At 28.9% G+C, this 26,558-nt stretch overlaps 5 protein-coding genes across 6 annotated transcripts; 4 read left to right on the top strand and 1 right to left on the bottom strand.

Moving 5' to 3' along the window:
- Window positions 1–274: 274 nt before the first annotated feature.
- Window positions 275–16,537, bottom strand: LOC103568379 (protein artichoke). The gene is made up of 8 exons (XM_014440810.2): window positions 16,446–16,537; window positions 8,949–9,154; window positions 6,396–7,566; window positions 4,986–5,692; window positions 4,402–4,726; window positions 4,080–4,346; window positions 1,878–2,235; window positions 275–1,794 (listed from the first exon to the last, which is right to left on the bottom strand). Exons 2-8 carry the CDS (start codon window positions 9,107–9,109, stop codon window positions 275–277), a joined length of 4,509 nt encoding a protein of 1,502 aa, XP_014296296.2. The 5' UTR covers window positions 9,110–9,154; window positions 16,446–16,537.
- On the top strand, window positions 10,395–13,702 carry LOC103568380 (nucleoplasmin-like protein ANO39). The gene is made up of 2 exons (XM_053737934.1): window positions 10,395–10,490; window positions 13,442–13,702. Exons 1-2 carry the CDS (start codon window positions 10,395–10,397, stop codon window positions 13,700–13,702), a joined length of 357 nt encoding a protein of 118 aa, XP_053593909.1.
- LOC103568302 (L-threonine 3-dehydrogenase, mitochondrial) lies at window positions 15,123–18,194 on the top strand. The gene is made up of 5 exons (XM_008545119.2): window positions 15,123–15,677; window positions 15,757–16,020; window positions 16,392–16,652; window positions 17,421–17,687; window positions 17,949–18,194. The coding sequence occupies exons 1-5, from the start codon at window positions 15,548–15,550 to the stop codon at window positions 18,110–18,112; spliced, it is 1,086 nt and encodes a 361-aa protein (XP_008543341.1). The 5' UTR covers window positions 15,123–15,547; the 3' UTR covers window positions 18,113–18,194.
- Window positions 18,195–18,859: 665 nt separating this feature from the next.
- On the top strand, window positions 18,860–21,451 carry LOC103568381 (putative ankyrin repeat protein RF_0381). Its single transcript, XM_014440811.2, has 2 exons — window positions 18,860–18,951; window positions 19,016–21,451. The coding sequence occupies exon 2, from the start codon at window positions 19,040–19,042 to the stop codon at window positions 21,263–21,265; it is 2,226 nt and encodes a 741-aa protein (XP_014296297.2). The 5' UTR covers window positions 18,860–18,951; window positions 19,016–19,039; the 3' UTR covers window positions 21,266–21,451.
- Window positions 21,452–21,672: 221 nt separating this feature from the next.
- On the top strand, window positions 21,673–26,290 carry LOC128667561 (putative ankyrin repeat protein RF_0381). Of its 2 annotated transcripts, XM_053738119.1 has the most exons (3): window positions 21,673–22,277; window positions 22,364–22,584; window positions 22,646–26,290. In XM_053738119.1, exon 3 carries the CDS (start codon window positions 22,668–22,670, stop codon window positions 24,918–24,920), a length of 2,253 nt encoding a protein of 750 aa, XP_053594094.1. In that variant the 5' UTR covers window positions 21,673–22,277; window positions 22,364–22,584; window positions 22,646–22,667; the 3' UTR covers window positions 24,921–26,290. The 2 variants fall into 2 exon arrangements, with proteins under 2 accessions (XP_053594094.1, XP_053594093.1); XM_053738118.1 differs by having other exon boundaries at window positions 21,673–22,584.
- The last annotated feature ends 268 nt before the right edge of the window (window positions 26,291–26,558 follow it).

Raw genomic sequence — 26,558 nt, 5'->3', positions numbered from 1 at the left:
AATAAATAATGAAAAAATAAAATTAATAATACTAGGCGTTGTATTTTCTACTTCTATATTAATTACTCTCAGTGAGAATGAACTGCATTGTTAATATAATAATAATAATTATAATAATAATAAAATATAAATAAATAACAAGTACTTGGCTAAATTAATTATTAAAAAATTTTTATTAGTTTATAAAATATTCTTAAATTATTTAAAACAGACTTTGGTATTACAGTCAATCCATTTGATTAATATTATCTAATTATCTAATTACATTTATTAATTAATAGCATACCAAGGATATATATAATTGTAAAACAATTAAAAAATATGATAAATATACTATCGTGCTGCAGTTGTAAGCTTCGCCCACATAAGGTTCTAAATTGGTTTCATTGTAATTCTGGTAGTACCAATTAAAAGGATCGTCATCATCATTACGTATTTTTAAGTTATTTCTTGACGGTTTTTTAACAGTTTCTAAGTTTGTTAATTTATCGGTTTCACTTGTGTCGTTAATTAGCTTCGTTTTTCCACTGCGACTGCTTTCGGATCCCATCGGAGCCATTACTTTAACGATAGTAGATCGCCCAGATGGTTTTATAGAAAACACTGGATTTGATGCAGGAATTTGTCCACCGGGAATCAAAAATGCTGATAAAGCTGAAGGCTCAAGTGCACGCGAAGTCTGAGATGATATGTGCGTTTTTAAAGTCGTTTCCATCATATCGGTTGATGAATCTTGAGATGTTGGTGATGTAAAATCACTTGTCACTTCAGTAGACATCGGAGTCGTTCTCGTTGGTTTTGGAATCGATGCTGGGTCTTCGGAATTCCAAAAAACATCTTGCTCTGTTTGATAATTTTTTTCTGTAGATGTGAATGCTGTGGAATTGTCTTCTATCGCGCGAGTAGTTGTTGCTGGAGTTGTCCAAACTATTCGACTGGCTATTTTACCACCGAGAAAAACATTCTCATCAGAATCATCATTGAGTTCTATATTGCTGTATGCTGTAGTAGATGTATTTATTACTGCTGCAAGAGTTGTAGGCGATGGAGAAGTTTCTGTTGTAGTACTATCATATTTTAGAGAACTTGATAACACTCGACGTGGATCTGTAGCACTTGGTAATGCAGACGGATCATTTTTTATTTTATAAACGTCATCATTTTTCTGTTTTTTATTACTAGTGTTATTATTACTACTACTATTATTATTATTATTATCATCATTTTTTTTACTGGGTACTTGATAGACACGAGTAATCGTAGCAGCGTTACCTATTGTATTATTTTTTTTTCGTTCAAAAATAATTTGTGGATCGACAATCGGTTTGAAACCTCCTTGAGTTTCTGGGAATGGAGTAAATCCTTTATGAAATTCCGGTTCACTTGGTGGATAAGTTCGATATCTACTTCGTCCAGGTCTTGGGTCGTCTTTTCTTTGAGACTTTTTTCCCGAGCCCCAGAGGTTTAAATTTAAATTCGGCAGTGGTACACCAAAAAATGTAAAACCGGAACTACTTGGTGATGGTGGTAATGGATTTTTTTTCTTCGTCAAATTATCGTTTGGAGGTTTTGGTGACATTGCTGTTGTCGTTTGGACAAATTTAATTGGGCCCGTTTTAATATGTGACATTATTGTTGAATAAGTTTTGTCATTACTTAGTTTATTTGTCGGATTTTTAGTAATATTGTGTTCATTGTCAGGGTAATCATCATAGTAGTAATCAGGATTCTGGGTTAATTTTGATGGATTATTTGTATTCATCCAAGCTGGTGGAGGTTTACCTTCTCCGTAATCTAAAAAAATTTTTAATAAAATTATTTAATAATTTGGCAGTATTAATTTTTCACTAATAAATATATTTAGAAAATTAACTTACAAGCAGGTAATAAAGATTGATCAATAAATTCAGTTTCACATCCAGGATGAATAGGTTCCGTATATTTTTTCTTCAGACAATCTTGTCTTGAGAGTCTTATGTCTCTAAAGAGTGAGCCATCAGCACAACGTGGACCTTCTGATGATGATTGTTGGAGCCATCCTCTTAGCCAAATCATACCACAAGAACAAGACAGTGGATTCCCATCAATATCCAAGACTGCTATATTGGATCGCAATCTTTTAAATACACTCTCCGATATCGATGACATCCGGTTACTTCTCATACTCAATACTCTTAATCTCGGCATGTTGTCAAACGGTGATCCTTGGATACCACAAATACGATTGTGATCTATCTATTTTAAATAAATAAAAAATATTTATTTTAATATAAATAAAATTATAAGCACTGGGATTAAATATAACAATGATCTCTTCATATTTTTGACGTTTAATTAATTTGTTAAAAAAAATTGATAATTTCCATAATTAACAATGCGCGTCTAAGTAATTGCTCTTTACTTGCCCTAGCATAACGAGAAGATTACAAGGTTACGTAGAAATAGGGAAATTTCTCTCTTCTTGTGAAAGTGTCATTGTTTTTTTTTTTTTTTTTTTTTTTTAACACAAATAATGAATTAATTTATAAAGTGGTTTTATAAAATTACAGCCAGTAATTTACTACGACTTAATTGACGTTTTTATCAAAAGTATTTTCCCTTTTTTTTCTTGTTGAATTAATATCATTACATATCAAAATGACTTTATTATATGGGGTATTCAAATTAAATTTTAGATAACAGAAAGTAAAATTATTTATTTCATTCTTGTTCTTTTTTATTTTAATTCATTTACTCAACCCTTAACTAGAGCTCTATGATTCTCGATTGATTCTCGAAACTGTTGTGGTAACAGTAACAGAGAGGTGTAATGTTATCGTTTGAAAATACAAATGTGAATTAATGAAATAAATAAATGCATTGGAATGACGATAAATTAATTATGAGAAAAGCCCTATGACCGGGTATCAAAATTATGGTTTCAAACACAGCTTACGGAAACTGCTATATAAACCAATAAATTTATTAAAAAATTAAAAAAACCGGGAATACATATATTTTGAATTTAATTAATCACAAATAAAGATGACACGTCTGATGTAAATCTTAATAAAATATAATAATAACAATAAAAATTTTAACACTTTATAGATATTTATGAACAATAATAATTTGATTAACAATCTGTTTTCCTAATATAATATTTTCTTATGTTAATTTCTATTATTTCATTATTAAATTTATTATAATGAAAATTGCATATCTGGTAATTTTTAAATTTTAGTAAACAAATTAAAAATTAATATAAAAAAAATAATTTGAAAATATGCATATAAAGATTTTGAAAAGGTTTTGACAAAAATTAAACAAAAAATTTTCTATTAATGTTTAATAACAAAATACACGAGTGTCTGTTACTTTCACTATCATGTAAATTTAGGAATTTAATTACTTTAAGATGTTTACTTCAGACAGTTTAGTTGTAATTTGTATATGTTTTCGTATACATATATCATTGTATTTGAGTATTTTTGTCTCCGTAAACTCATTAAACTCCACTCAAACTATTGCAATTTTACCTGTCGCAGATTACTTCCCTACTAGTATAAGTTTGAGTCAGTAGGGAAAAGTTTGCTAAACTTGTGTAGATTAATATGACTCTTAAGATTAAGGGCGTTCTCAGACAGTGCCCTCGACTTTTCATTGAGATATAGAATTTTTTAAAAAAATTACTTGCAGTTGTTATCAATTAAGAGCTGAACGAAATTTGTTAAATAAATTTTAGCCTACAAAATTCGAAAATTCAAATTATAGAATTGACATGATTTTACTGAAATTTATCTTCCGAATTTCGTTAAATTCCCAATTGATGACTATATATAATTTTTTTAAAATCTATATCTCAGCTAAATTGCAACTACGTTGTCCTCTTTTCCATTAATATTTTAATTGATAAAATTTTAATACGCTTATGGCATTTGAAAGTCATTAAAATTTTTAAAAAATCGGGGGCACTGTCTGAGAATGTCCTTGATAAGAATCATATTTATCTATGCAAGTGTATCAAACCAATATCTGCATACATTATCGACCAAATGCAAATTACTATAAAAAAATGTAATAATAATAAGTAAAGTTACCTTCAGTTCGACTAACCAATCTAAGGTAGCAAGATTTTCACTTGAAACACGAGTCAAACGATTATGACTGAGATCAAGTACTTCAAGTGACCGTAAGTTAGAAATCCCTGCATGTTCTAAGCTTGGTAAAAGATTGTAACTTAAATTAAGAAGCAAAAGATTTGGTACATTGATGAATGCATTGATTGCGATTTCTTGAATTCGGTTGTCTTGCATTTCTGCACTCTGTAGAAGTGGCAGGTCAGTAAATGCACCAGTTGGAATCATCTGAAATATTTAATAATTAAAAAATTATAAAATACAAATATTTATAAATAATTACCTGAATACGATTTTTCCCAAGACGAATTGCCTGAAGCTCAGGTAAATTTTTAATTGCATTTCTCTCGATAACTCTCAAATCATTATTCTCAAGATCAATAAAACTTAATCGTAGTAATCGATTGAATGCACCTTCACGTAATTCTTTTATTTTATTTCTCACTAGTTTTAATTCAAGAAGTGATGTTAGGCTGCTCAATGTGTCTGAAGACAATGTATTTAATTTATTAAAACTTAAATCAAGAACTTCGAGTGAGGTGAGTCCGTGCAGTGACCCGGGTAATTCTGTTAATGTATTATACGACACATGAAGTTCTTTTAAATCTCTGTAATAATAAAAATAAATTTTAATAAATCAACAATAGATGAATTTTCCAGTTGTAGTATTTAATTAAAAGTAAGTGACAGTTATTTCTAAACACGCAACGAAATCACAACACCGTGATAATTATTGTCTCATTAGACTTTCTCAACTCTCAGTAATAATTTTTAAATTACACAACCGAAAGTGTATTTTCATTAGAAAAATAAATTTATATTTTATTAATAATTAAAATATAATTTATAAATTAATATTTTTATTACCTAGTATTAGAAAATGTCGCGTGAGGAATTTGCGCTAAATTATTTATCGCCAAATCAAGCCGCTGAAGTTGAACATTGTCAGCAAATATATCTGGTCGTATAACTTCCAATCTATTTCCCCTGAGACTTAAATCCATTAGCATTCTAAGAGGTTTGAAACTTCTACCATGAAGAGACATGATGTGATTATACTTCAGATCCAGCTGTTCGAGCCTCGAAAGCCCATCAAATGTTCCATCTTCAATTAATCTTATTGCATTGTATCCTAAATTCAATTTTCTCAAACTTGGTAACTCACTTAAAGTACCAGGTATTATTCTTTCAATGCCATTGGCATTTAAATCAAGAGATCTCAGTGCTGGTAATGCTAGGTCTTGAGTTTCTATCGACGGTAACATGACAATACGATTCATCGGCAAGTGTAAATGTTCAATATTTTTTGGCAGACCTGGTACCAATTCTATGAGTCTATTCCAACCGATGTCGAGTTCATATAAGCTTGTTAAGTGTCTCATTGTCATCGGATGAATTATTGAAATAGCATTATGAGATAAATTAAGATGCTCTAGTGCTGGTACATTTAAAAATGACTCTGGTTCCAACATTCCAATACCATTGCCACTTAAATCAAGTCTACGTAAATTTGGTAAATTTTCTAATAGTATTGGCTCAACATGTCTGAAATAATTCTCTGATAAATCAAGCCCCTGTAAAAAAACATAAATGGTTACTGTAAAAAATTTTTCGAGTGAACGCGGATTAAAACGGTTCCATACTTAATGAACTTCGAAAATTTAAACTTATACACTTTGAAATTAGAAATTTAAACTCTGGCAATTTGAATTTTTTTAAATTTGAACTTTGAATAATTTAGTATTTCTTTCAAAAAAAATAATTTTTTTTTTTTAATATAATTATTTTTATAATAATAAACTTTGATTTATTTATGAGTTCTTCATCATCATCATCATTGATATTTATAAGAATATTAATAGGTTGTTTTATTCATAAAAGTTCAAATTTACGAAAATTCAAATTGTCAAGTTCAAATTGTTAAGGTTCCATTTTCAAAGTTCATTAGGTTGGTCACCATTAAATCCGGAGTGGATTCGAAGTAAATGTGGAACGGGTGACTATTTATTTATTTATTTCTCTCGGAGTGAAATTTATTCCGAAGGGGAATTTATTTTAAAATTAAAACTTCGAATCGAAGTGAATGCAGATTTGAATAAAATCCAGACCCGTCCGAAATCACTCCACTAAAAAGAGAAACTCCTTATTTACTCCGTATGCGGAGGGGTTTTTTGAAAAAACTCCGAAACTTAAAGTGACGGAGTAAATTCAGATTTAAATAAAATTCGTAATCACTCCCGATTTTTTACAGTAAAATTTTAAAAATAATTAATTAACCTTTAATCCAGGTAAATTCCAGAATGGAGCTTCTAAAAGATTAGTAAGCGAATTATTTTTAAGTCTCAATTCTCTGAGTGCTGGCATCGCTGAAAAAGTCTCCCTTTGTAAAAAAGTAAGTCGATTATGATCAAGATGAAGACGTTCTAATGTTGGATGTCCTCTTAGTGCACCAAAAGGAATTTCATCAAATTGATTGTAGGAAGCATCAAGAAATTTCAGTCGTGGCAAAGCTTCTAGGATTGCACGTAATTCGTTTACGTGATTCAAGCGATTACCCATGATCCATAATTCCTCTAGAGTACTACCAGTACGTTGTATAAAAAAGTCTGGGTGTATTCTGTTGATAAGATTGTAATTTAAATCTAACACACGTAGAACTGGTAGCATTTGAAAAGCACCGGAAAATATTTCTGTTATAAAATTTCCTGTGAGATATAGTCTACTTAATGATGGTAAATTTATAAATGCTTCCTCTTGTAGTCGTGTTATTTTATTGCTGTTCAAACGAATAACTGATAATACTGGTAGTTCCATCATTGCACGGCCGACTATTGCGGCATCAGGAATCTTGTTGTCTTCAAATGATATTTCCCGTAATTCCGGAAGATCAACAAACGCACGAGGATGGATCCAAATAATTCCACAGCTTGTTATATTTATTAACGCTAGTTTTGGTAAATTTTTAAACAGTCCAGCTTCTAAACGCATCAATTTTGGACTACCAAAGATGTGTAGTTGTTCTAAATTTGGTAAATCGCGAAAATTAACTGGTAATAATTCCAATAGAGTTGGGGAATTGACTTGTAGGTAACGAAGTTTTGTTAAACTTGAAAATCTTGGTAAACGTTTCATTGATTTACTTTGTATTGTGATGGCTTCAAGACCTAGGAGATTGTCTAAGCTGTCGATGGGTAGTGACCGCAAATCCGGCTCGACAATGAATAATTCTAATAGAGAATCATGAAGACCATCTAGCCATCCTGAAGACACGCGTTCTAGATGATTATTTCTTAGCATTAAACGCAATACTCGTAAGTTTGTAAATACTTTGCCGGGTAAACTTGGCAAGTTGTTGTTTTCGAGTATTAATTCGTCGACTGGATGACTTATATAGTGACTTACGGCTTTTAAACCTTCTAGTACTTTTGGTAATTCGCTGTGACTACACCTAAAATAAAAATTACATTTTTGTTAATTAGTCAATTTTAATTTTTAAAAAATTATCACTGATTTTTTAATAATATTTTAAGTCACAAAATAATTATTTACACTTGGTCTTATTCATTCTTGTTATAAAATATGTTTACTTTGCTGAATTTATTCGGACAATTATATTTTTTTTAAATCATATTTACTTGCCTTTGGGTTAACAAAAAAAAAAAAATAATTTTATTCGTGTGCAGTTTCAATGTAGAAATTAAATTTTTTTTTAACTAATTAACCGTTAAAAGAAATTAACAATTAGGTGAAACTGAGACATGTCGGAATTCCTAATAGTTTGATGAAAAAAAAATTATGATGTATTTTGAAGCGATACAAAGTATCTGGGGTACAATGGGACAACTGAAAAATTAGGAAGAAAATGAAAAAAATTTTTTATATAAAATATTGAAGTCATTATCGATTCATTGAATATTAATTATATGACAACATATACGGTAATAAAAACAAGCAAAAAAAAATCTTAAAATAAAAAAATTTTGATGTATTACGTTGTGCTTCGAAAAAGTTTTTGATCATTTAAATTATTGTAAAATGATTACAAAATTTTTTGAAATAGACAAGAAATTTTATCCGGTACTCAATAAAACTAACTATGCACCGTAAAAAGTTTTGAGTACGCGAAGTGGTGTAAATGATTCGGTGTTAAAATTTTCAACACTGCCGGTGTAAAAGTCATAAGACACATGGTGTTAAATTTTGGACCATGTGAATTAGATGATTCATACCACCCACGGTGTAAATACTGTAAATGTCTCAGTGCTTTATTTAAAACTCTATTACTTCGACACTGTAAGTATTCAGTTTTATTTTAAAATAATCAACATCAATAATAATAATGATATACTAATACTGAAACCTATACATTATTTGATAGTTTTTGACTACAGATTATATAATCGAGCAATATTTGAAGCAATAACAACAAACGGTGTGAAAGAAAATACTCATACTATATTACAAGTACACCGCTTGATGTTTTACACTAAAAAAATTTCACACCATAAATTTCACAAATAAATTTTTATTAAACCTGCACGGAAAGAATTATCTAATAAATTTTACTCGTTAATTGTGAGTATAACTGGACTTGGATGAATAATTACTCTTTTGTTTGTAAATAGTGTTCAATTATGGGGTAGAAAATCTCAATTTCGAGTAATTTTCAAATGAAAAAGAGTAAAAAATAAAAACAAAAAGAATGAGTTTTTATTCTTTCTGTGTTTATTTTGTTTTTGGTTGAGGTTTACTTTAAATTGCAGGGTAAATTTTATCAAAAAATTCTCTCCGTATACTAGTAAATATATAAGATATTTAAAAAGAAATTACCATATTTGATATTCCATTTCCCTCATAGAACATCTACATGGTAGAATTTTTTCTTGAGATGGACACCCATAATCATTTTGACTTTTAACAATTTTAACAATAAAAACTAACAACAATATAAGGCATAAGCCTTGACGCCGACCTTCCGATGTCGTTCCCATTGTGATAATAATTTAATCGTCACTTTTTCATCATTTCCCTCTTTTCTACAATATAAAAAAAAATAAATAAATAAGTAAAACAACTTAAACTATCGAATAATTAAATTAAAAAGTACACGAAGAGAAAATTATGGTAACTGTTCCTAGTACGTTTATGAAATATCATCCCATACCGTTATGGTAATGATTACTTGGGATTATGGGATATAGACCCATACATTCTGGGAAAAGTTCCCATAAGTATGGGAACAATTCCTATCATTATGGTAACAGTTCCCATATCACGTGTGAAAGAATCATAGTAATGATTACCATACTCATAGGAATAGTTCCCATAAGCAAATAGTAACCAACCCTATAACCACATTGTAATGGTTCCTAAGTGTATATGGGAATAAGCCCTATATATTATGCCAACTATTCCTATAATATTATGGTAAACATAACCATAATATTATGGTAATGGTTACCATAGTATTATGGTAATCATTCCCATAATGTTTGAGAATTATTACCATGATAGTATGGGAATGATTATCATAATATTATGGTAATAATTCTCATAATATTTATAAATTATAATAATTTTATTTTTTTTGCAACGATTACCATAATATTATGGAAATAGTTACCATAATAGTATGGGAATGATTATCATAATATTATGGTAATAATTCTCATAATATTTAGAAATTATAATAATTTTATTTTTTTTGCAACGATTACCATAATATTATGGTAATAGTTACTATAATATCATGGTTACCATTACCATAATATTATGGTAACAATTACCGTAATGTATAGGAATTATTACCATAATATTATGGTAATGATTATCATAGTTGCATAGTAACTATTCCGATACCATATGGGAATTATACCCATAATTATAGGAATGGTTACCATAATATTATACGAGTGCCGTTCCTATAATCAACATTTCAAAAAAACCAGTTACCATGCATTATGGGAACCATTTCCATAATATATTGTAACTGTTACCATAATTTTCTCTCCGTGTAAATAAAAGACTTATTCAGGTGCATGGATCGTTAAAGATGTCAAAATAGTTAGTGACAAAGATTTGGCAATAGTTTAAACGGAGCTATAGTTCTTCACTAAGCTGATGTTTTTAATTTAAGTACCTAAACAGTAGGTTTCATAAGTAGGTAACACACGGTATTTAAATTTAATGATAATGCCAAAATAATAATTTCAAGGATATCATCATATCGTATTGTACTATAATGTAATATATTTAAGGTGCAGGAAATAGTGGGCTATGAAAGAGGAGACAAATGTTCAGAGTCATGGTAGTCCATTCTTAACACGTTTACGTCACGGTCGCAGAAGGATTAAATTGATCCTCGGACCGCAAGTAAGCCAAAGACCGCTATGACAATCGTTCGCCGTTAATAATTACTTCTAACTTTACTGAGGACACAAATTTATATACATGTATACCTTTTAACATGTACTAATAACGTTCAAACATATATCTTCATATGTATTTTTCCTTAAATTACTAACTAATTGTACATAATTAAACTAACGACTTACTCTTAAATAATTAGTTATGCAATAATTAATATTTAAATAAGAAAGTAAATTATGTAATATCTCAAATTTTAAAATAATAGTTCAATTTTTTTTTTAATGATTGATAGAATTTGAGATGAAGAGTAAGGAAAAGTATGAATAAAAATCCATTTAAATTGTTTCACATAAAGTGAAAGTGATTCGGACTTCCTGCATATTTTTACAGATCTCAACACGAGTCCGAGGATATACACGTTCATTTGAATCGTCTCTATTATTGTTATGCAACGTTGCATTAAGGTCGTGCACCTTACAGACAATTTGCAATAACGATCAGTTTGGACAAGTAAGTATACATATATGTAGATAAATAGATAGATAGATATATACACAATATATAAACAAGTGCTGTGTGTTTAGTCCTGAATTTCATCACCTTAATTGGGGTCAGTTTTAAAAGATACCAATTAACTTACGCGAAAAAAAAAAACAATCACTTCACAGTCGGCGGATCACCACAAAATTTTTTATGAATAAATTTAAAATAAAAAAAAATTAATTGATCAAATGAAAAAAAAAAGTGCAGAAAAAGAAATTTAATATTTGTTAATTAATTTTTATTTACCTTTAATCATTAAAAAAAAATTACAACACTTTGATCAAAGAAAATTAATTGTAAAATTGAATTTAGTATTTACTGTAAATAATTAGTAGTTTAAATAAACGTATAAATAAAATTGACAATTGTAAAAAAAAAAAGACACTTAAGTATTTAATTGCGGTAGTAAATAAAAATTTGTCTTTTCTTCTGCACGTTACAGATTTAAACTAAGTACAGAGCAAGGATAAGAAGTGTTCAAAGCACACGCGGTACCAGAAGTATCTATGGATGGGGGAATGGAAAGAAGACGACACGGCTGGGGGAGTCCCAGTGGATCCCGCCAAAGTCTGAAGCTACCAAATCCTTGCATACAGACGGGTGTAGTGTACATAGATGTGTATAAAAGAAGGGAGGGGAAAAGAAAAAAAAGAGAGAATATTGTGGAGTTGGTGTTCAAATAGCGTGAAACACGCTTATAGAATCTTTTTCCTTTCTCTGCTGTATCATCATGATCACAGGCGCGAAAATTGTCACTCGTTAAATTCGCGAGACTTCTTTTGCTTTCTTTTTGATGTGATAATGATGTTAATTTCTTGGCAGCTGACAATCTATTAAGCGATTAAAAGAATTTTTATTTTATTGATTTATAAATAAATTGCAAGAATGCGATTTTAATTGTACGGCAGTATTGGGTTGTAACGTATGTACGTTCCAGCCTAGATGCCATACGAGTTTTCATGCCTTCATGTCTTGTTCGTTGTTGTTTTTTTGTTACTTCCCGCTCTGAAAATTGATTTTTTTTTGTAGGAATAAGGGGCGCTATCGCTTGGATGTTTAATATTTATAATTTGTTGAAAATTAATGAAATTTTAATTCTATGAAAAGAACAGGCATAGGTAAAATGGTGAAATAAATTATAGACAAATTTCTTCATTGTTTTATTGATAACGCATTGATTAGATAGTTTGAAATGTTGCTACACGATGAAATTAATTTTATTTATCTTCATATTGTCTTCATTAAGTATAAAAGACGCTATGGATTCGTTAAAAGTATCAGTTGTTTTAAATTTTTACAAAGAATATACAAATACATAAGTAGAAAAAATTTTAAAAATCTTGACAATGCCCCGATCTCGAGATAACGAACTCTCCAAGAATGAAAAAGGTATAATATTATTATATTAAAGATATTATTTAAAAAAAAAAGTGGGCGCGTGTACTGGTGTGTTAGAAGTTATACCTCTTTGGCATGACTAAAAAATTTTTTATTGTGTATACAAATAATTTAAATATTCATACTTTTTATTGAATATAAAAAAAAATTTTTTAAAGTTCAAGTATTCTATAGCCCTAATTAAGAAATATGATTTGCTCCATGTTAAGCGTACATCTATATATTAGTCGATTCAAATTTTTTTGAATAATTTCAAATTGGTTTGAATTATTCCAAATCATTTTTCTCAATCAGGGAGCTTAATTTGTCGAATAAATCGTGAAAATGATTTATGGAAAATAAAAAATTTTGAGATTTATTGTTATATTTATTCAAAATATATATTTCTCAATAACTTGATCTTATATATGCCCTACATTAGATTATGTGTAATAAGTTTTGCTGCAAAAAATTTTTATTTGCCCTGAGAAATTTTTCGTATTGTGAATTAAAAATCAAAATTTTCTTAAAATGAGAAAAAATTTCTTGTGCCAATGAATTTTTCTTGTCATAAGGAAATTTTTGTTTCCAATTCGTAATGCGAAATATTTCTTGCGCCAAGAAATATTTTTTTTTTGTGTACAATGATTAAAATACATAGCAATTTAATATTAGATGACTCATTTTAATCCTTTTTCGTAATTTTCATATTCAAATTAATATCACTGTGTAATACAGGTACAATGTTATATACGTCGTAATTCCTGATTTGAAAAAGTAATAAATGTAGGATTAATAATACAAGAAGTCTGAAAATTTTTTATTTTCTACAGATTTTAAATAATAATGATAACTATTATAATGTTCCAATGGGATTGATTATCATATTGTACGTGATAATCATTATCATGTTTATATGTTCATTATTTTTATATGATGTTGTAATATTTGTCATTGTCAATAGTTATAGTTACTATTTAAGTTTTGTAAATAATTATAAATATTATTTTAACTAATAAAAATATTGATTAAAGCTTCAAATTCGGGTGATGAAAAAACGGACGAAACGATTAAACCAGGCGGGAAACACAAGAAACAATCCAGACGAAGATGAACCACGTTCAGATAAAGAAGACTTAGACGGTCGTGATAGTGAAGGTGAAGACGATGATGATGAAGATCTAGAGGAAGAAAAGGAAGAAGAGCAAAAAGAGGAAGATGATGATAAAGCAGATGACGAAGATGTAGGAGAAGAACAATTAGCAGTGGAAGAAAACGAAAATACTATATGGTAGATTTTAAGTAGTCGCGACAAGTTAATTACTTAGCGCACGTGTTACCGCAAGACGCTACATAAATTTTATTATTATTATTAACCCCCTGATTGAAAAACCTAACTTGAAATAATTCAAACATGATCCGAAACATTTCAAAGTTGGCAAAATTGACTATATATAAATATACACTTTAGCATGGATTGAATCATTCCAAATGAATTTCTGACTCAGTGCCCGTAACAAAATTAAAGTTAAAAATTAAAACGAATGTATTATAAATTTAAAGAAAATATATAGCTTTAAAAAATACATTAATTAACAAATAAGTTATAATACATCACACGAAAATACAAAAACTTGCAAACTTCTTAAATCTACATATAAGGCATTCATTAAAAATTTTGGGCATATTCCACAACTACAAATTTTTTGAAATACAAACATTTTCATATTTTTATTTACTGTATTACAATTATTACATTTTATATTTATTAAAGTGAACAATACACTTATTTTATAATGTATGTATTTTTCTATAATGAGCTTCTTACGTTTTATTATTAGTGATCAATAAATTAGAATTAATGATACTAATAATATTAACAATAAATGTTTGTTTAATAATTCAGACGATCATGTATGTTTGTTTTTTGAAATTTTACAGGTGATTTTAGATGTAGTTTATAAAAGAAAGTGGTCGTCGACTCGGCTTCAACCGGTTAGGACGAGCCTCTTTTTATTTTGATAGCCTCGGCTGTTTTAGTTATGTTAAAAAATAAAAAAACATTGTACCGCAGTTACGAAATCATGAAGTAGCACCAAGGCTATCGATTGTAAAAAGTTTATGTGTATTAAACTATGACGTTAATAAAACAATATTTTATTATATATTTATAATTAGCTTACAAAACAGTTTATACACTGAAAGAAAAAAGATCTTTTCGAAAATTATACTATTTAAATTTTTCAATCTTATATATTTTTTCTGCAAAAATTTTAAGATTCCATTCAAAATAATTTTTTTAATCGAAGAAACCCAAGTTTATTTCCAGATAATTTGATATTTTTTTTGCGGAAGTGAAAATAAATTTTGATTATCTTCCTTCAAGAAAATTATTCTTCTTGCTAGATTTTAAATTAATAACACAATAATTTATTACTCAAAAAAATATTGTTTTTGTAAAGTTATTTTTTTTTTCTCAGCATAGAAATTGATATTTTATTTTGAAATTATTCATCAAGAAATCCCAGGTCACTCATAATAATCAAATCAATCAACTAAAAAATTAAACAATAATTAAATTAGTTAACATGCAATTAATAAAAAGTATTATTATTGAGATAAAATATAAATATTTACAAGTATTCGTATTTATGTTTTTAACCGTTATATAAACACGGATAAAATTGTATATACATTTATGATTTATAATTTATCTCGAAGAATAATATACCTATATTAATTAAATTATCATATTGTATAATTGTGTTGATACTTTTTTTTCATGTCTAGAACAGGTATAAAACTTCTCCCGTTCGATCTTGCCCTCTCTCTATCAGAACTGGTTTTCCGAATTCATAGTATTACTCTAGTATTATTATATATTACAGTGAAGTGAACCTTTAGATAGCAGTAGTTTCTGGACCGTAAATCGATCAACAATCGATACTCCGGGCTATTTTATCTCAACGTTTCACGTATGGCATCTCAACTGCCGTTAATCGCAACTTAAAAAACCATAAAAAAATTAATAAATCCATTAATCAATCAATCGTACAATAAAACATTTAAATTAATTCAATAATAGTCAAAGTAAAGATTAAAATAATTTATTTTAATTTTGTCTTTCTTCGAAATTAAAAATGTTAAGTAGACAATTTCTTAAATTAAAATCGAAAATTTACAATACTTGTCATCTACGTACAATTCAAACAAGTGGAGTTTTAGAAAATAGAAAAAGTTCCGACAAACCTCCACGAATTTTAATAACAGGTAAGATTTTATTTTCAATTTATTAGTTAAATTTAAAAAAAAACATATGTATTTAAATATAAATATTTTTGTGGATTAGGTGGATTAGGACAATTGGGAACAGAATGTGCAAAATTGTTACGAAAAAATTACGGCAATGAAAATGTTATTCTATCAGACATAATAAAACCATCGAATGAGTCTCTGTCAAATGGGCCGTTTATTTTTGCTGATATTTTAGACTTCAAGGGTCTGCAAAAAATAGTTGTTAATCAACAGATCGATTGGTTGATACATTTCAGCGCATTACTAAGTGCTGTTGGTGAACAAAATGTTCCATTAGCTGTGCGTGTCAACATTGAAGGTAAAATATAATATGTCTTTGCATCTTTAATTTATTTCTGAATAAATAATAACTAAGAAATAAAATCACTTGGATAAATTTTCAGTAAAATTTTTATTTGTTTATTACTGTCATTATTTTTTAAAAAATAATTTGATGTGTTGTTTAGAAAGTATAAGTGAAAGTAAAATAACAAAGACGATTTCGAGCGCGTTGGAGTGTAATTTTGTGACGGACACTTGATCATAAATTTTTATTATAATTCATGTTATTATACTTACTTGTCTTTTTTTTTTTAATAAAAAATTAAATACAGACCGTAAGATTCTTATTAATTTACTAACTAGTTAATGAATTATTTATTAAATAGTTATTGATTTAATTATACTTAGGAATGCACAATGTTATGGAATTGGCTAAGCAGTACAATTTGAAAATATTTGTACCTTCAACGATTGGCGCTTTTGGTCCTGATTCTCCGCGTAATCCAACACCAAATACAACTGTACAACGACCAAGAACAATTTATGGTGTCAGTAAAGTACATGCTGAATTACTTGGTGAATATTATCATCATCGATTCGGATTAGATTTTCGTTGCTTAAGATTTCCAGGTGTTATAAGCAGTGACCCTCCAGGTGGTGGTACTACAGGTAAAAAATATATGATTATTTCATTTAAATCCCTGATTTAAAACTCTGATTACAACCGATTGAATCTAATTGAAACTCAATTGGATTTCTATCAGATTCAATTGGAAACAAACATTCAATCAGAATTAATCGGCGCGTTTCAAGTATTCGATTTAAATTTTTCAATTAGATTGAATCGGATTTAATCGGAAAATAGAAATTTTTTTTTTCTGATTAGCTTTCCGATTTCTGATCAACTTTCTATCGGATTTATTCGGAACTTTCCGATTAAGCCCGATTAAAACTAATTGAAAGTCTACCAGAAATTTCAGATTAAATCTGATTAGAATTTTCCAATCGAATTCCATTAGAGTTTTTAATCAAGGATTGTAATTATCCAGGTTTTATATTACTATTTTTAATTTTATGTTATTTTAAAATAAAATAAATAAATTTGTATATAAATACATAAATGTATGTACATATATTTACAAATAACTAGGACATAAATATACAGCAATAGCGGTTTAGTTGATAAAATTGCATAATGAGGTAATCGATCTTGAAGAAATTTGAGAGCCTGCAAGCGTGAGATTGTCTTGTTTATTCTACGATCCGTAAACTATTCTCCGGATAAAAATAACATAAAAACTTACTCATATAAATATATATATTTTTTTACATACCTTTAGTTTTATACAACAAAACTTGAATTTTTATAATTTGTCGCAATCAATAATTTAATTTTGACTAAAATTACAACTTAATTATTTTATTTACTTGTTTTAGATTATGCCGTTGCAGTTTTTCATGAAGGATTGATGACAAAAAGATATGAATGTTATTTAGAACCCTATACAAAATTACCTATGATGTATATTGAAGATTGTTTGAATGCTTTGTTCCAATTTCTCAATGCTCCTGATGAAATGCTAAAAAAACGTACATACAATGTAACCGCTATGAGTTTTACACCAGAGGAATTATTTAACGAACTACGTAAACATATTCCTGATCTTGAAATTTCATATAAACCGGATTCACGACAGTTAATTGGTATTTATTTAATATAATAATTTTTTATTCTATACACGATTCAATAAGACATAGACGTCAAAACAATTTAAAAAAAAAAATTGTTTACGATACTTTAGTGAATTTAATTATGAAATTGCTACAAAAAATTTTTAATTACCTACTTTTTTTTTGTTTTCATAACTTAAGCCATCTGTATGTTTATTTCATCAGAAAATTTAAACTGCAAAATCATCTTAAACTATAGAAAATTTTTTTTTATAATAAAATTAATATTTTCAGCTGAATCGTGGCCACAAGTCTTTGATGATACCGAAGCTCGTAATGATTGGGGATGGTCTCATAAATATGACATGCACAGGCTTGTTGAAACAATGATCCAAGACGTTAGCGAAAACTTCTTACCCAAATACCAACGGCTTAAAGAAGTCAACAGTTATGCATAAATAAATCAACAATTGATAACTACTTGATTATTAATTAAAAACAATAGAAAATTTATAAACACAATAAATAATTTAAATTAAAGTTTTTGTTTTTATTTTATTTTTGTCTATGACACATAGTATGAATTTACCTTAAGTTAAAAATTATTTTTTAAAAATTAATTTGGCGGTAAAATTTAAAAAATTCAAATTTCTATAAATAGTTTGATAATTTATTTAATGATTAATTTTAAATATTAACTACTTATTTTAAATAATATTTAAAGAATGAAAGTATGTCGCCATCAAGTGATAAAAATAAAAATTATTGAGTAAAAAAAAAAAATTTTTGAATAACAAAACTCCTATCCTATAATATGACACATATCTCAATGTAAACACATTTATAAAAAATATTGGAAAATCCAAAAGAACACACCTTAATCACTTATTTTAGTTTTAATCATTGCTTTTATTTCATTTTCATGAATTTTTTAATGATTAATTTCAGTCTTATTCCTTATTTTCAGTTAAATTTTTTTGATTGGATAATTAGCTTATGTATTGTATATTAATAACTATGCAGCAGAGTTTTATAAGGTTAGAACAGTTTAATTGTAGCTTTTTTAATCATCACATATTTATTTGACTGGGGTCGGACATTTTCGGGGATTTACCGTAAGCATGTCGAACAAATTACTCATTAACACAATGAATAGGTATCATAATGAGTGATAAGTTATCTATTTGTCGTGTCAGTACATATACGTTAATGAGACACGTTTTATATCTAAAGTTTTTGAACAAATAGACCGCCGTTATTCGTTACATTAACTTTCATATTGATAAATTAGTCACAGGTAAATATATATACATTAAACAAAGGTAAGATTTTACCTAAATATTATTTTTTTGTTATTCTAGGGATCGATAAAGCAACAAATTGAAATGTCAGACCATGAGAACGCAGCTAAACGAATACGTTTAGACAGATCGGTTTCAAGACCTGCTGAGAGTGATCATGATAATAGGGATGATAATTTATCCGACAATGATAGTAAGCCATTATCGTCTTTAAGTAACGATGACCACAATTTAATTAGTTCTGATGAAAGTGACGAAAATTTATCCGAATATTCAAGAGATTCTCAATCAGAAGAAGAAAAAGAAGAAATTGAAAATACAAGACTTCACATGGCCGTAATGAATGATAATATAGAGTTAGTCAAAGAAATTTTGAGTACTGGAATCGATATTGATGCACCTAATAAGGAAAAGAAGACAGCCCTCCACTTGGCTGTTTATAATAGGAATTTGCCAATCATCGAGTGCCTGCTAGAGTACGGAGCCAGTGTATTCGCTTTGAATAAATCTAATGACCGATCTGTACTTCGGGAAACTCCATTACATAATGCAGTAAGAGAAGATCGTCTGGACATTGTTAAATTACTTTTGACAACGCAGATAGACATAAACAAACTGATGAAAAATTATGATGCAGTCTTGAAATTTGCATATCATCATAGAAATTACAAGCTGATAAAATCTCTAACCGGCTGTCCAAATTACATTGAAAACGACACCTTAATAAAAAGAGCCTTGAATACTTTCCCAATACAAGAATTACTACAAACAGATTACAATGAAGATTTAATTGCTTCAATGTTTGGAAAATATTTTGATATAAATTTGCTTGATAGTGATGGTCGGACACCACTGTCTTTGGCAGTTCAAAATAAAAGTATAGATATGGTTGAGTATTTATTGGACAACGGAGCGGATATAAATTCGAAAAATCGTTTTACAAATTGTGATCATTGGACCGCGCTACATATTGCAGTAAAAACGAAGGACGAAAATATGGTAGAGTGTTTAATAAATCACGAAAATTGTGATCTTATTGCTAAAACATGTTATGACTATACACCACTCGATGTTGCAACTTTCACTAATAATTTAACAATCGTTAAGATGCTGGCTGACAAAATTGCACAGCATGATGTGTATAGTAAAGATATAAATAATCATGTGTTATCATCTTTTCATGAAGCTATTGATAGAAATTTTATGGAGATAACGAAATATTATTTGGCTACTTTTAATCTTGACTTTAATATCAAATCAGAAGTAGGTTTGAATCCATTAGAAATTGCTGCGGGTGAACGTAGCTTAGAAATGTTTAAATTATTATTGGACTATGGAGCCGAAATTAATTATTCTTTAAAAGAGAGATATGAAGTTATGAATAAAGGAACATCTGTGCTGTTCAGTGCAGTAAAAGATGCAAATGTTACGATGTTAGATTTAATTTTTAGCAGAGGTATTCAAACCGACAGTTTCAATAAGACAAAGAATGGAGTAACGATACTGCATGTGGCTGTTTTTTCAAAAAATAAGGACATTGTTGAAAGATTGTTGGATCGCGGGGTCGATGTAAATCGTAAATGCAAAATCGACGATACTTATGAAGAAATAACACCGCTACTTTACGCCGTTTCTCGAAATCTATATGAAATTATTTTATTACTGATCGAGAGAGGTGCCAATTTAAATGATATAGCCAAAATAAAATCTAAACGCATGTCTATCATTGATATCGCTATTAAAAAACGCTGTGGTGGCGATTTTGTGATGATGTTATTAAATTCAGGTGCTGATATTAATATTTCGAGCATTGCTGATCGCAGATTGCCGGAGAAAACTTCAAAGATACTTGAGCGACATTTACTCAAATTAAAAGCTGCTGAATTGTTTGTACACGATAAATTTGACGGCTGGGTCAGTCGTGGGATGGAGAAAAAAGTATTTTACAACAAATGTAAAAAAGAAGTTGAAAAGATGGAAGAAAAAGTAATTAATGAGAGTACTATTTGTTATTATGATTTGCTGATTAAGAGAGTCGATCAGGTGGCAATGTTTGCAGACAATAAAGATTTTGAAGAGGCTCTGGAGTTCGGTAAACTCGAGACAAAATTTCCGCTCTACGCAGAGATGCTGTTTTATAATTTCAAAAGAGCACAGAGGCGTCATCAACTGTTGAAGGAGGCTGAAAAGCTACTTGAGGATATTTTTATTGATTTGCCCGATGATTGTGTGCGAAAAATTTTAATATATTTGAATAATGATGATTTATTGAGGTGCGCAGGAAAAATAACCGATGAAATTGTAAATTAAATAAAAAAATTTTTATTGATTCAAATGTAGTACACGGAGAGAAAATTATGGTAACAGTTACAATATATTATGGGAATAGTTCCCATAATGCATGGTAACCGGTGTTTTTGAAATGTTGATTATAGGAACGGCACCCATATATAGTATGGTAATCATTCCTATAATTATGAGTATAATTCCCATATGGTATCGGAATAGTTCCTATGGAATTATGGTAATCGTTACTATGTAACTATGATAATGGTTACCATAATATTATGGTAATAATTCCTATACATTATGGTAATCGTTACCATAATATTTAGAAATTATAATAAATTTTTTTTTTTGTAATAAGCATTTTTTTTGTATACTTAAAATTTTGTAATATTTTGTAATATACAAAAAAAAGGCTTCTTACGAAAAAATAAAATTATTATAATTTCTAAATATTATGGGAATTATTACCATAATATTATGATAATCATTCCCATACTATTATGGTAATAATTCCCATACATCATGGGAATGATTACCATAATACTATGGTAACCATTACCATAATATTATGGTTATGTTTACCATAATATTATAGGAATAGTTGGCATAATATATAGGGCTTATTCCCATATACACTTAGGAACCATTACAATGTGGTTATAGGGTTGGTTACTATTTGCTTATGGTAACTATTCCTATGAGTATGGTAATCATTACCATGATTCTTTCACATGTGATATGGGAACTGTTACCATAATGATAGGAATTGTTCCCATACTTATGGGAACTTTTCTCAGAATGTATGGGTCTATATCCCATAATCCCAAGTAATCATTACCATAACGGTATGGGATGATATTTCATAAACGTACTCGGAACAGTTACCATAATTTTCTCTCCGTGTACGTATTTATTCTTCTATAATTCAATAAAATCAACCAGCGATTTAAGTGTGTTTAGTAATTGCTTCTATGTATTGATTGTATTTTGATAACTGTATGAAAAAAATGATGAAGCAAAAGAGTTTAATCAGGTTTGAAAATTTCAGTCGTAGATTTTTTTCAAAGCTTATGAAAATTCATTACACATGACTATTGTATAGTTTATTAAATTTTTCAGGTATTCGACTACTGTCGGATATTTTCGGGTATTTGCCGCAAGCTATTTGCAACACACTACTTATAATTACAAAGAATAGACATTATAAAAAATGATAAGTTATCTATTATTCGTATCAGTACATACGTGTTAATAACTCATGTCGCACGTAAAGTTTAGAAAAAAACAGATCGTCATTAGTTTTTTTCAGAAGAATTTTCTTACGAATAAATTAGTCACAGGTAATTAGAATATATATACATGAAATAAAGTAAATTTTATCTGATTATCATTTAATTCTAGGGATTCATAAAAAAAAATCTAAATGTCGGACAGTGAAAATTCAGCTAAACGAATACGTTTAGATAGATCGAGTTCGGGATCTGCTGATATTTCACTGGCTCACACAAATCGATTAGATGGCCGTGATCATAATAATGATGATGATAATTTATCTAATGATGGCAGTCAGTCATTATCGTCCCTAGGTGAGGATGACTACAATTTAATTAGTACTGATGAAAGTGAAGAAAATTTAACCAAAAATTCACGAGATTCTCAAGGAAGCAAAAAATCAGAATCCGACTCAGAAGAAAAAAAAAGTAAAGATACAAGACTTCAAACGGCCATTATCAAGAAAGACATAGAGTTGGTTAAAGAAATTCTGAGTTCCGGAGTCGATATTGATGCACCTGGTGAACGAAACCATACAGCACTGCACTTGGCTGTTTATTTTAATGATCTACCAACTATCGAGTGTCTGCTAGAATACGGAGCCAATATAACAGCTTCAAATCGGTCTCGTGATCGATCTGATTACTGGGGAACTCCATTACACTACGCAGTAAAAGTAAACCGTCTGGATATTGTTAAATTACTCTTAACAACTCAGGTAGACGTGAATAAATTAATGAAAAACTATGATGTGGTCTTGAATTTCGCATTTCAACATAAAAATTATAAGCTAATAAAATGTTTAACCGGCAACACTGAAAATGACACCTTAATGAAAAAAGCATTGAATACTTTTTCAACCCAAGCGTTGCTAAAAATGGGTTACGGTGAAGATTCAATCGCTTCAATTTTTGGAAAATATTTTGACATAAATGTCATTGATAGCGATAATCATACCCCACTGTCACTGGCAGTTAAAAATAAAAATATCGATATGGTTGAGTATTTATTGGACAATGGAGCGGATATAAATTCGAAAAATTATTTTGGCGGTTTTTCTGATTGGACTGCGTTAGATACTGCAGTTGAAATCAATGACGAAAATATAGTACGGTTTTTATTAAATAATAAAAATTGTCATGTCATTACGAAAAGGGCATATTACTATACACCACTTCTAACGGCAACTCAGAATAATAATTTAAGAATCGTAAAAATGCTGGTTGAAAAAATCGCACAGCATGATTCGTGTGGTAAAGACATGACTAATCATGTACTACCATCTTTCCATAGAGCTGTTAAACATAATTTAATGGAGATAGCGAAATATTATTTGGACACTTTTAATATTGACGTTAATACGAAATCAGGAGCTGGTTTGAGTCCATTAGACATCGCTGCAAATGAAAATAAATTGGAAATGTTCAAATTATTAGTGGATTATGGAGCCGAAATTAAGTATTCCCTAAAAGATAGATATGAAGGATATCACCATGGAGGATGCCCATTATATTATGCAGTAGAAAAAGGAAATGCTGAGATGGTAGATATAATTTTAAACAGAGGTACTCGAGTCGATGATGTCAATAAGACAGTGAATGGAAAAACGATACTGCACTTGGCTGTTCATTCAGGAAGTAAGGACATTATTGAAAGACTATTGGATCGCGGTGTTGATATAAATAGCAAATGTAACATAGAAAAGTATAAAGAAATAACACCGTTACTTTATGCTGCTATTCGGAGATCAAATGAAATTGTTTCAATGCTGATCGAAAAAGGTTGTGATATAAATGAATTGGTTTCGATAGGATCTAAACGCATATATATAATTGATATCGTTCTTAAATATTACTGCTGTGATGATTTTTTCAAGACATTATTAAATTCAGGAGCTGACATTAATTTTTCGAAAATTAATAATTCTAGGTTGTCGGAAGAAAAGTCAAAGATAGTTGAGCAACATTTGCTTAAATTAAAAGCTGCGAAATTATTTGTCCATCATAAATTTCGTAGTTGGGTCAGCCGTGGAAAAGCAAAAAAAGTATTTTACATTAAATGTAAAAAAAAAGTCCTAAAGATGAAAGAAAAAATAATTAATGAGAGTACTATTTGTTATTATGATTTGCTAATTAAGAGGGTCGATCAGGTGGCAATGTTTGCAGATAATAAAGATATTAACGAGGTTCTGGAGTTCGGTAAACTCGAGGCAAAATTTCCGATCTACGCAGAGATGCTGCTTTATAGTTTCAAAAGAGGACAGAAGCGTCATCAACTGTTGAAGGAGGCTGAAAAGATGCTGAAGGATATTTTTATTGATTTGCCCTATGATTGTGTGCGAAAAATTTTAATGTATTTGAATAACGATGATTTATTGAGGTGCGCAGCAAAAATAATTCCCTAATTCATAATTGATAAGAAAAATTTTATTTAACTAAATATCTATATTCGTTTAATGAAAATTTAATAAAACGTAATTAGAAATCTAAAATCTGGAAATTCGGTTAGTACTGCCGAGCCTTAAACACTTTCGAACACCCCGCACGAAAAAATATATATCCCGGCAAAATAGTATACATCCGGCTTATATCTTTAGTATTGCCGTATATATGCCATTTTGCCGGCATATATTCCCGGATTTATCTTTTTCCGTGTGGGAAACTCAGTATAACAACAATTTCTGTATTTTTAAATTTAACATAATAATGATTCACAACTTTTGAAATCAATATTTATTTATTGCGATTTAGAGAAATTAAATAATTTAAATCTATCAAGATCTCCATTTTCCAAAGAACTTTCAACACTTTTTCTCCGTCTTTACCGCAATCTTTATTATTATGTCGAACTATGAAAAAATTTGGGTTGACATTCCAGTTGGATAAAGACGCTAATTCTCGGAGGGTTGTTTTGAGTTTCTTGACAGATTTAACCGATAAAACGTACATCGGATATCTTGGGTTGAAATACGGTTGTATATTTTTAGCTCGCAAATTGTCATTAATTACGATAATAGGGTAGTCCGTTTCAAAAAAAGTCACATTGTTGCACAAATTGTTGTCTCAGTGTATGCAATATCGGTAAAATCTTCACTGACGAATACCGGATTCAATCGGTCAGCGAAACATGATTTCAATATAAATTTCTATTTAATAACAGAAAAAATGAATAAGTTAAAACTTTATATAGAATTTACTATCAATCATAAAATGTATTATTATAAATTACCATAACTTTTGTTTATTGAAAAAATCCCACATATTTTGATCGACGTTTTAAGTTTCTTTTACATCAGAAGATGGCACAGCTTGTCAGTTCTTCAATTCAAATGTTGAGAACTGACAAACCGGGTCACGCAGTCTGGTGGTAAAAAATCAAACTAATAATAGCTTACAACAGTCAAATAAATTAAAAATACACAGTAAATACATGTTGTCAACATCATCAAGAAATTTTATGCAACAAATTATTAAGAAATAAAGATTAAAATAGAAGTTGGAATATTGACAAAACGTAAAACGTAAAAAAAATGAGTATTTTGTGCAATAAGAGGTTGTCGGAGTAAACGCGGTTTCCGGAGGCTGGTGATCGTTCAGTCTTATTAAAAAATTTTTTTGATAATTTGGGAAAAATTCATAATTTAAAAACCTAGAAGAAGTTATTAAAAATAAAGAAAGTTGCTCCTCAAATGAAAATTTACTCCTTACATTTAAAAAAAACCGATTATATATTATTGCCAGGTACGTTTGTAAAGTTTATCACCTAAAACTTAAAAACTGAAAATATTTTTGTTTTTTCAAGTAAATAAATACTAATTATAATAATCGTTTTATTATTCTGTAATTTTTTCGACTTTTCATTAATTTCATGGGGTTTTTTTTTTTCATATGAGACGTTTGTACACAAAGCGCGGTAACTACGATCACTTTTTTCGCAGTTTATTCCACATTTAATTAAATAACCGACAAATAAAATTCGCTCGGCATGATATTTATTTTTTTGTTTTGGGTTTTTACTCGTCCAAAATAATATGTATATGAAA

Source organism: Microplitis demolitor, chromosome 4 (genome assembly GCF_026212275.2).
Source record: "Microplitis demolitor isolate Queensland-Clemson2020A chromosome 4, iyMicDemo2.1a, whole genome shotgun sequence".
In the NCBI taxonomy this organism is placed as follows: Eukaryota; Metazoa; Arthropoda; class Insecta; order Hymenoptera; family Braconidae; genus Microplitis; species Microplitis demolitor.
Note: the sequence above shows the minus strand (reverse complement) of the source record. Positions and strands in the feature narration are given on the sequence as shown.

Coding starts and splice junctions, on each gene's coding strand:
- LOC103568379 (XM_014440810.2), bottom strand. CDS start 9,109: ATGGGAACGACATCGGAAGGTCGGCGTCAAGGCTTATGCCTTATATTG. Junction 7,567..8,948: donor GAAATGGAATATCAAATATG/GTAATTTCTTTT, acceptor TTTTTATTTTAG/GTGTAGTCACAGCGAATTAC. Junction 4,727..4,985: donor GCGACATTTTCTAATACTAG/GTAATAAAAATA, acceptor TTATTATTACAG/AGATTTAAAAGAACTTCATG.
- LOC103568302 (XM_008545119.2), top strand. CDS start 15,548: ATGTTAAGTAGACAATTTCTTAAATTAAAATCGAAAATTTACAATACT. Junction 15,678..15,756: donor TCCACGAATTTTAATAACAG/GTAAGATTTTAT, acceptor TTTGTGGATTAG/GTGGATTAGGACAATTGGGA. Junction 16,021..16,391: donor TGTGCGTGTCAACATTGAAG/GTAAAATATAAT, acceptor AATTATACTTAG/GAATGCACAATGTTATGGAA.
- LOC103568380 (XM_053737934.1), top strand. CDS start 10,395: ATGAAAGAGGAGACAAATGTTCAGAGTCATGGTAGTCCATTCTTAACA. Junction 10,491..13,441: donor AATTGATCCTCGGACCGCAA/GTAAGCCAAAGA, acceptor TATTGATTAAAG/CTTCAAATTCGGGTGATGAA.
- LOC103568381 (XM_014440811.2), top strand. CDS start 19,040: ATGTCAGACCATGAGAACGCAGCTAAACGAATACGTTTAGACAGATCG.
- LOC128667561 (XM_053738119.1), top strand. CDS start 22,668: ATGTCGGACAGTGAAAATTCAGCTAAACGAATACGTTTAGATAGATCG.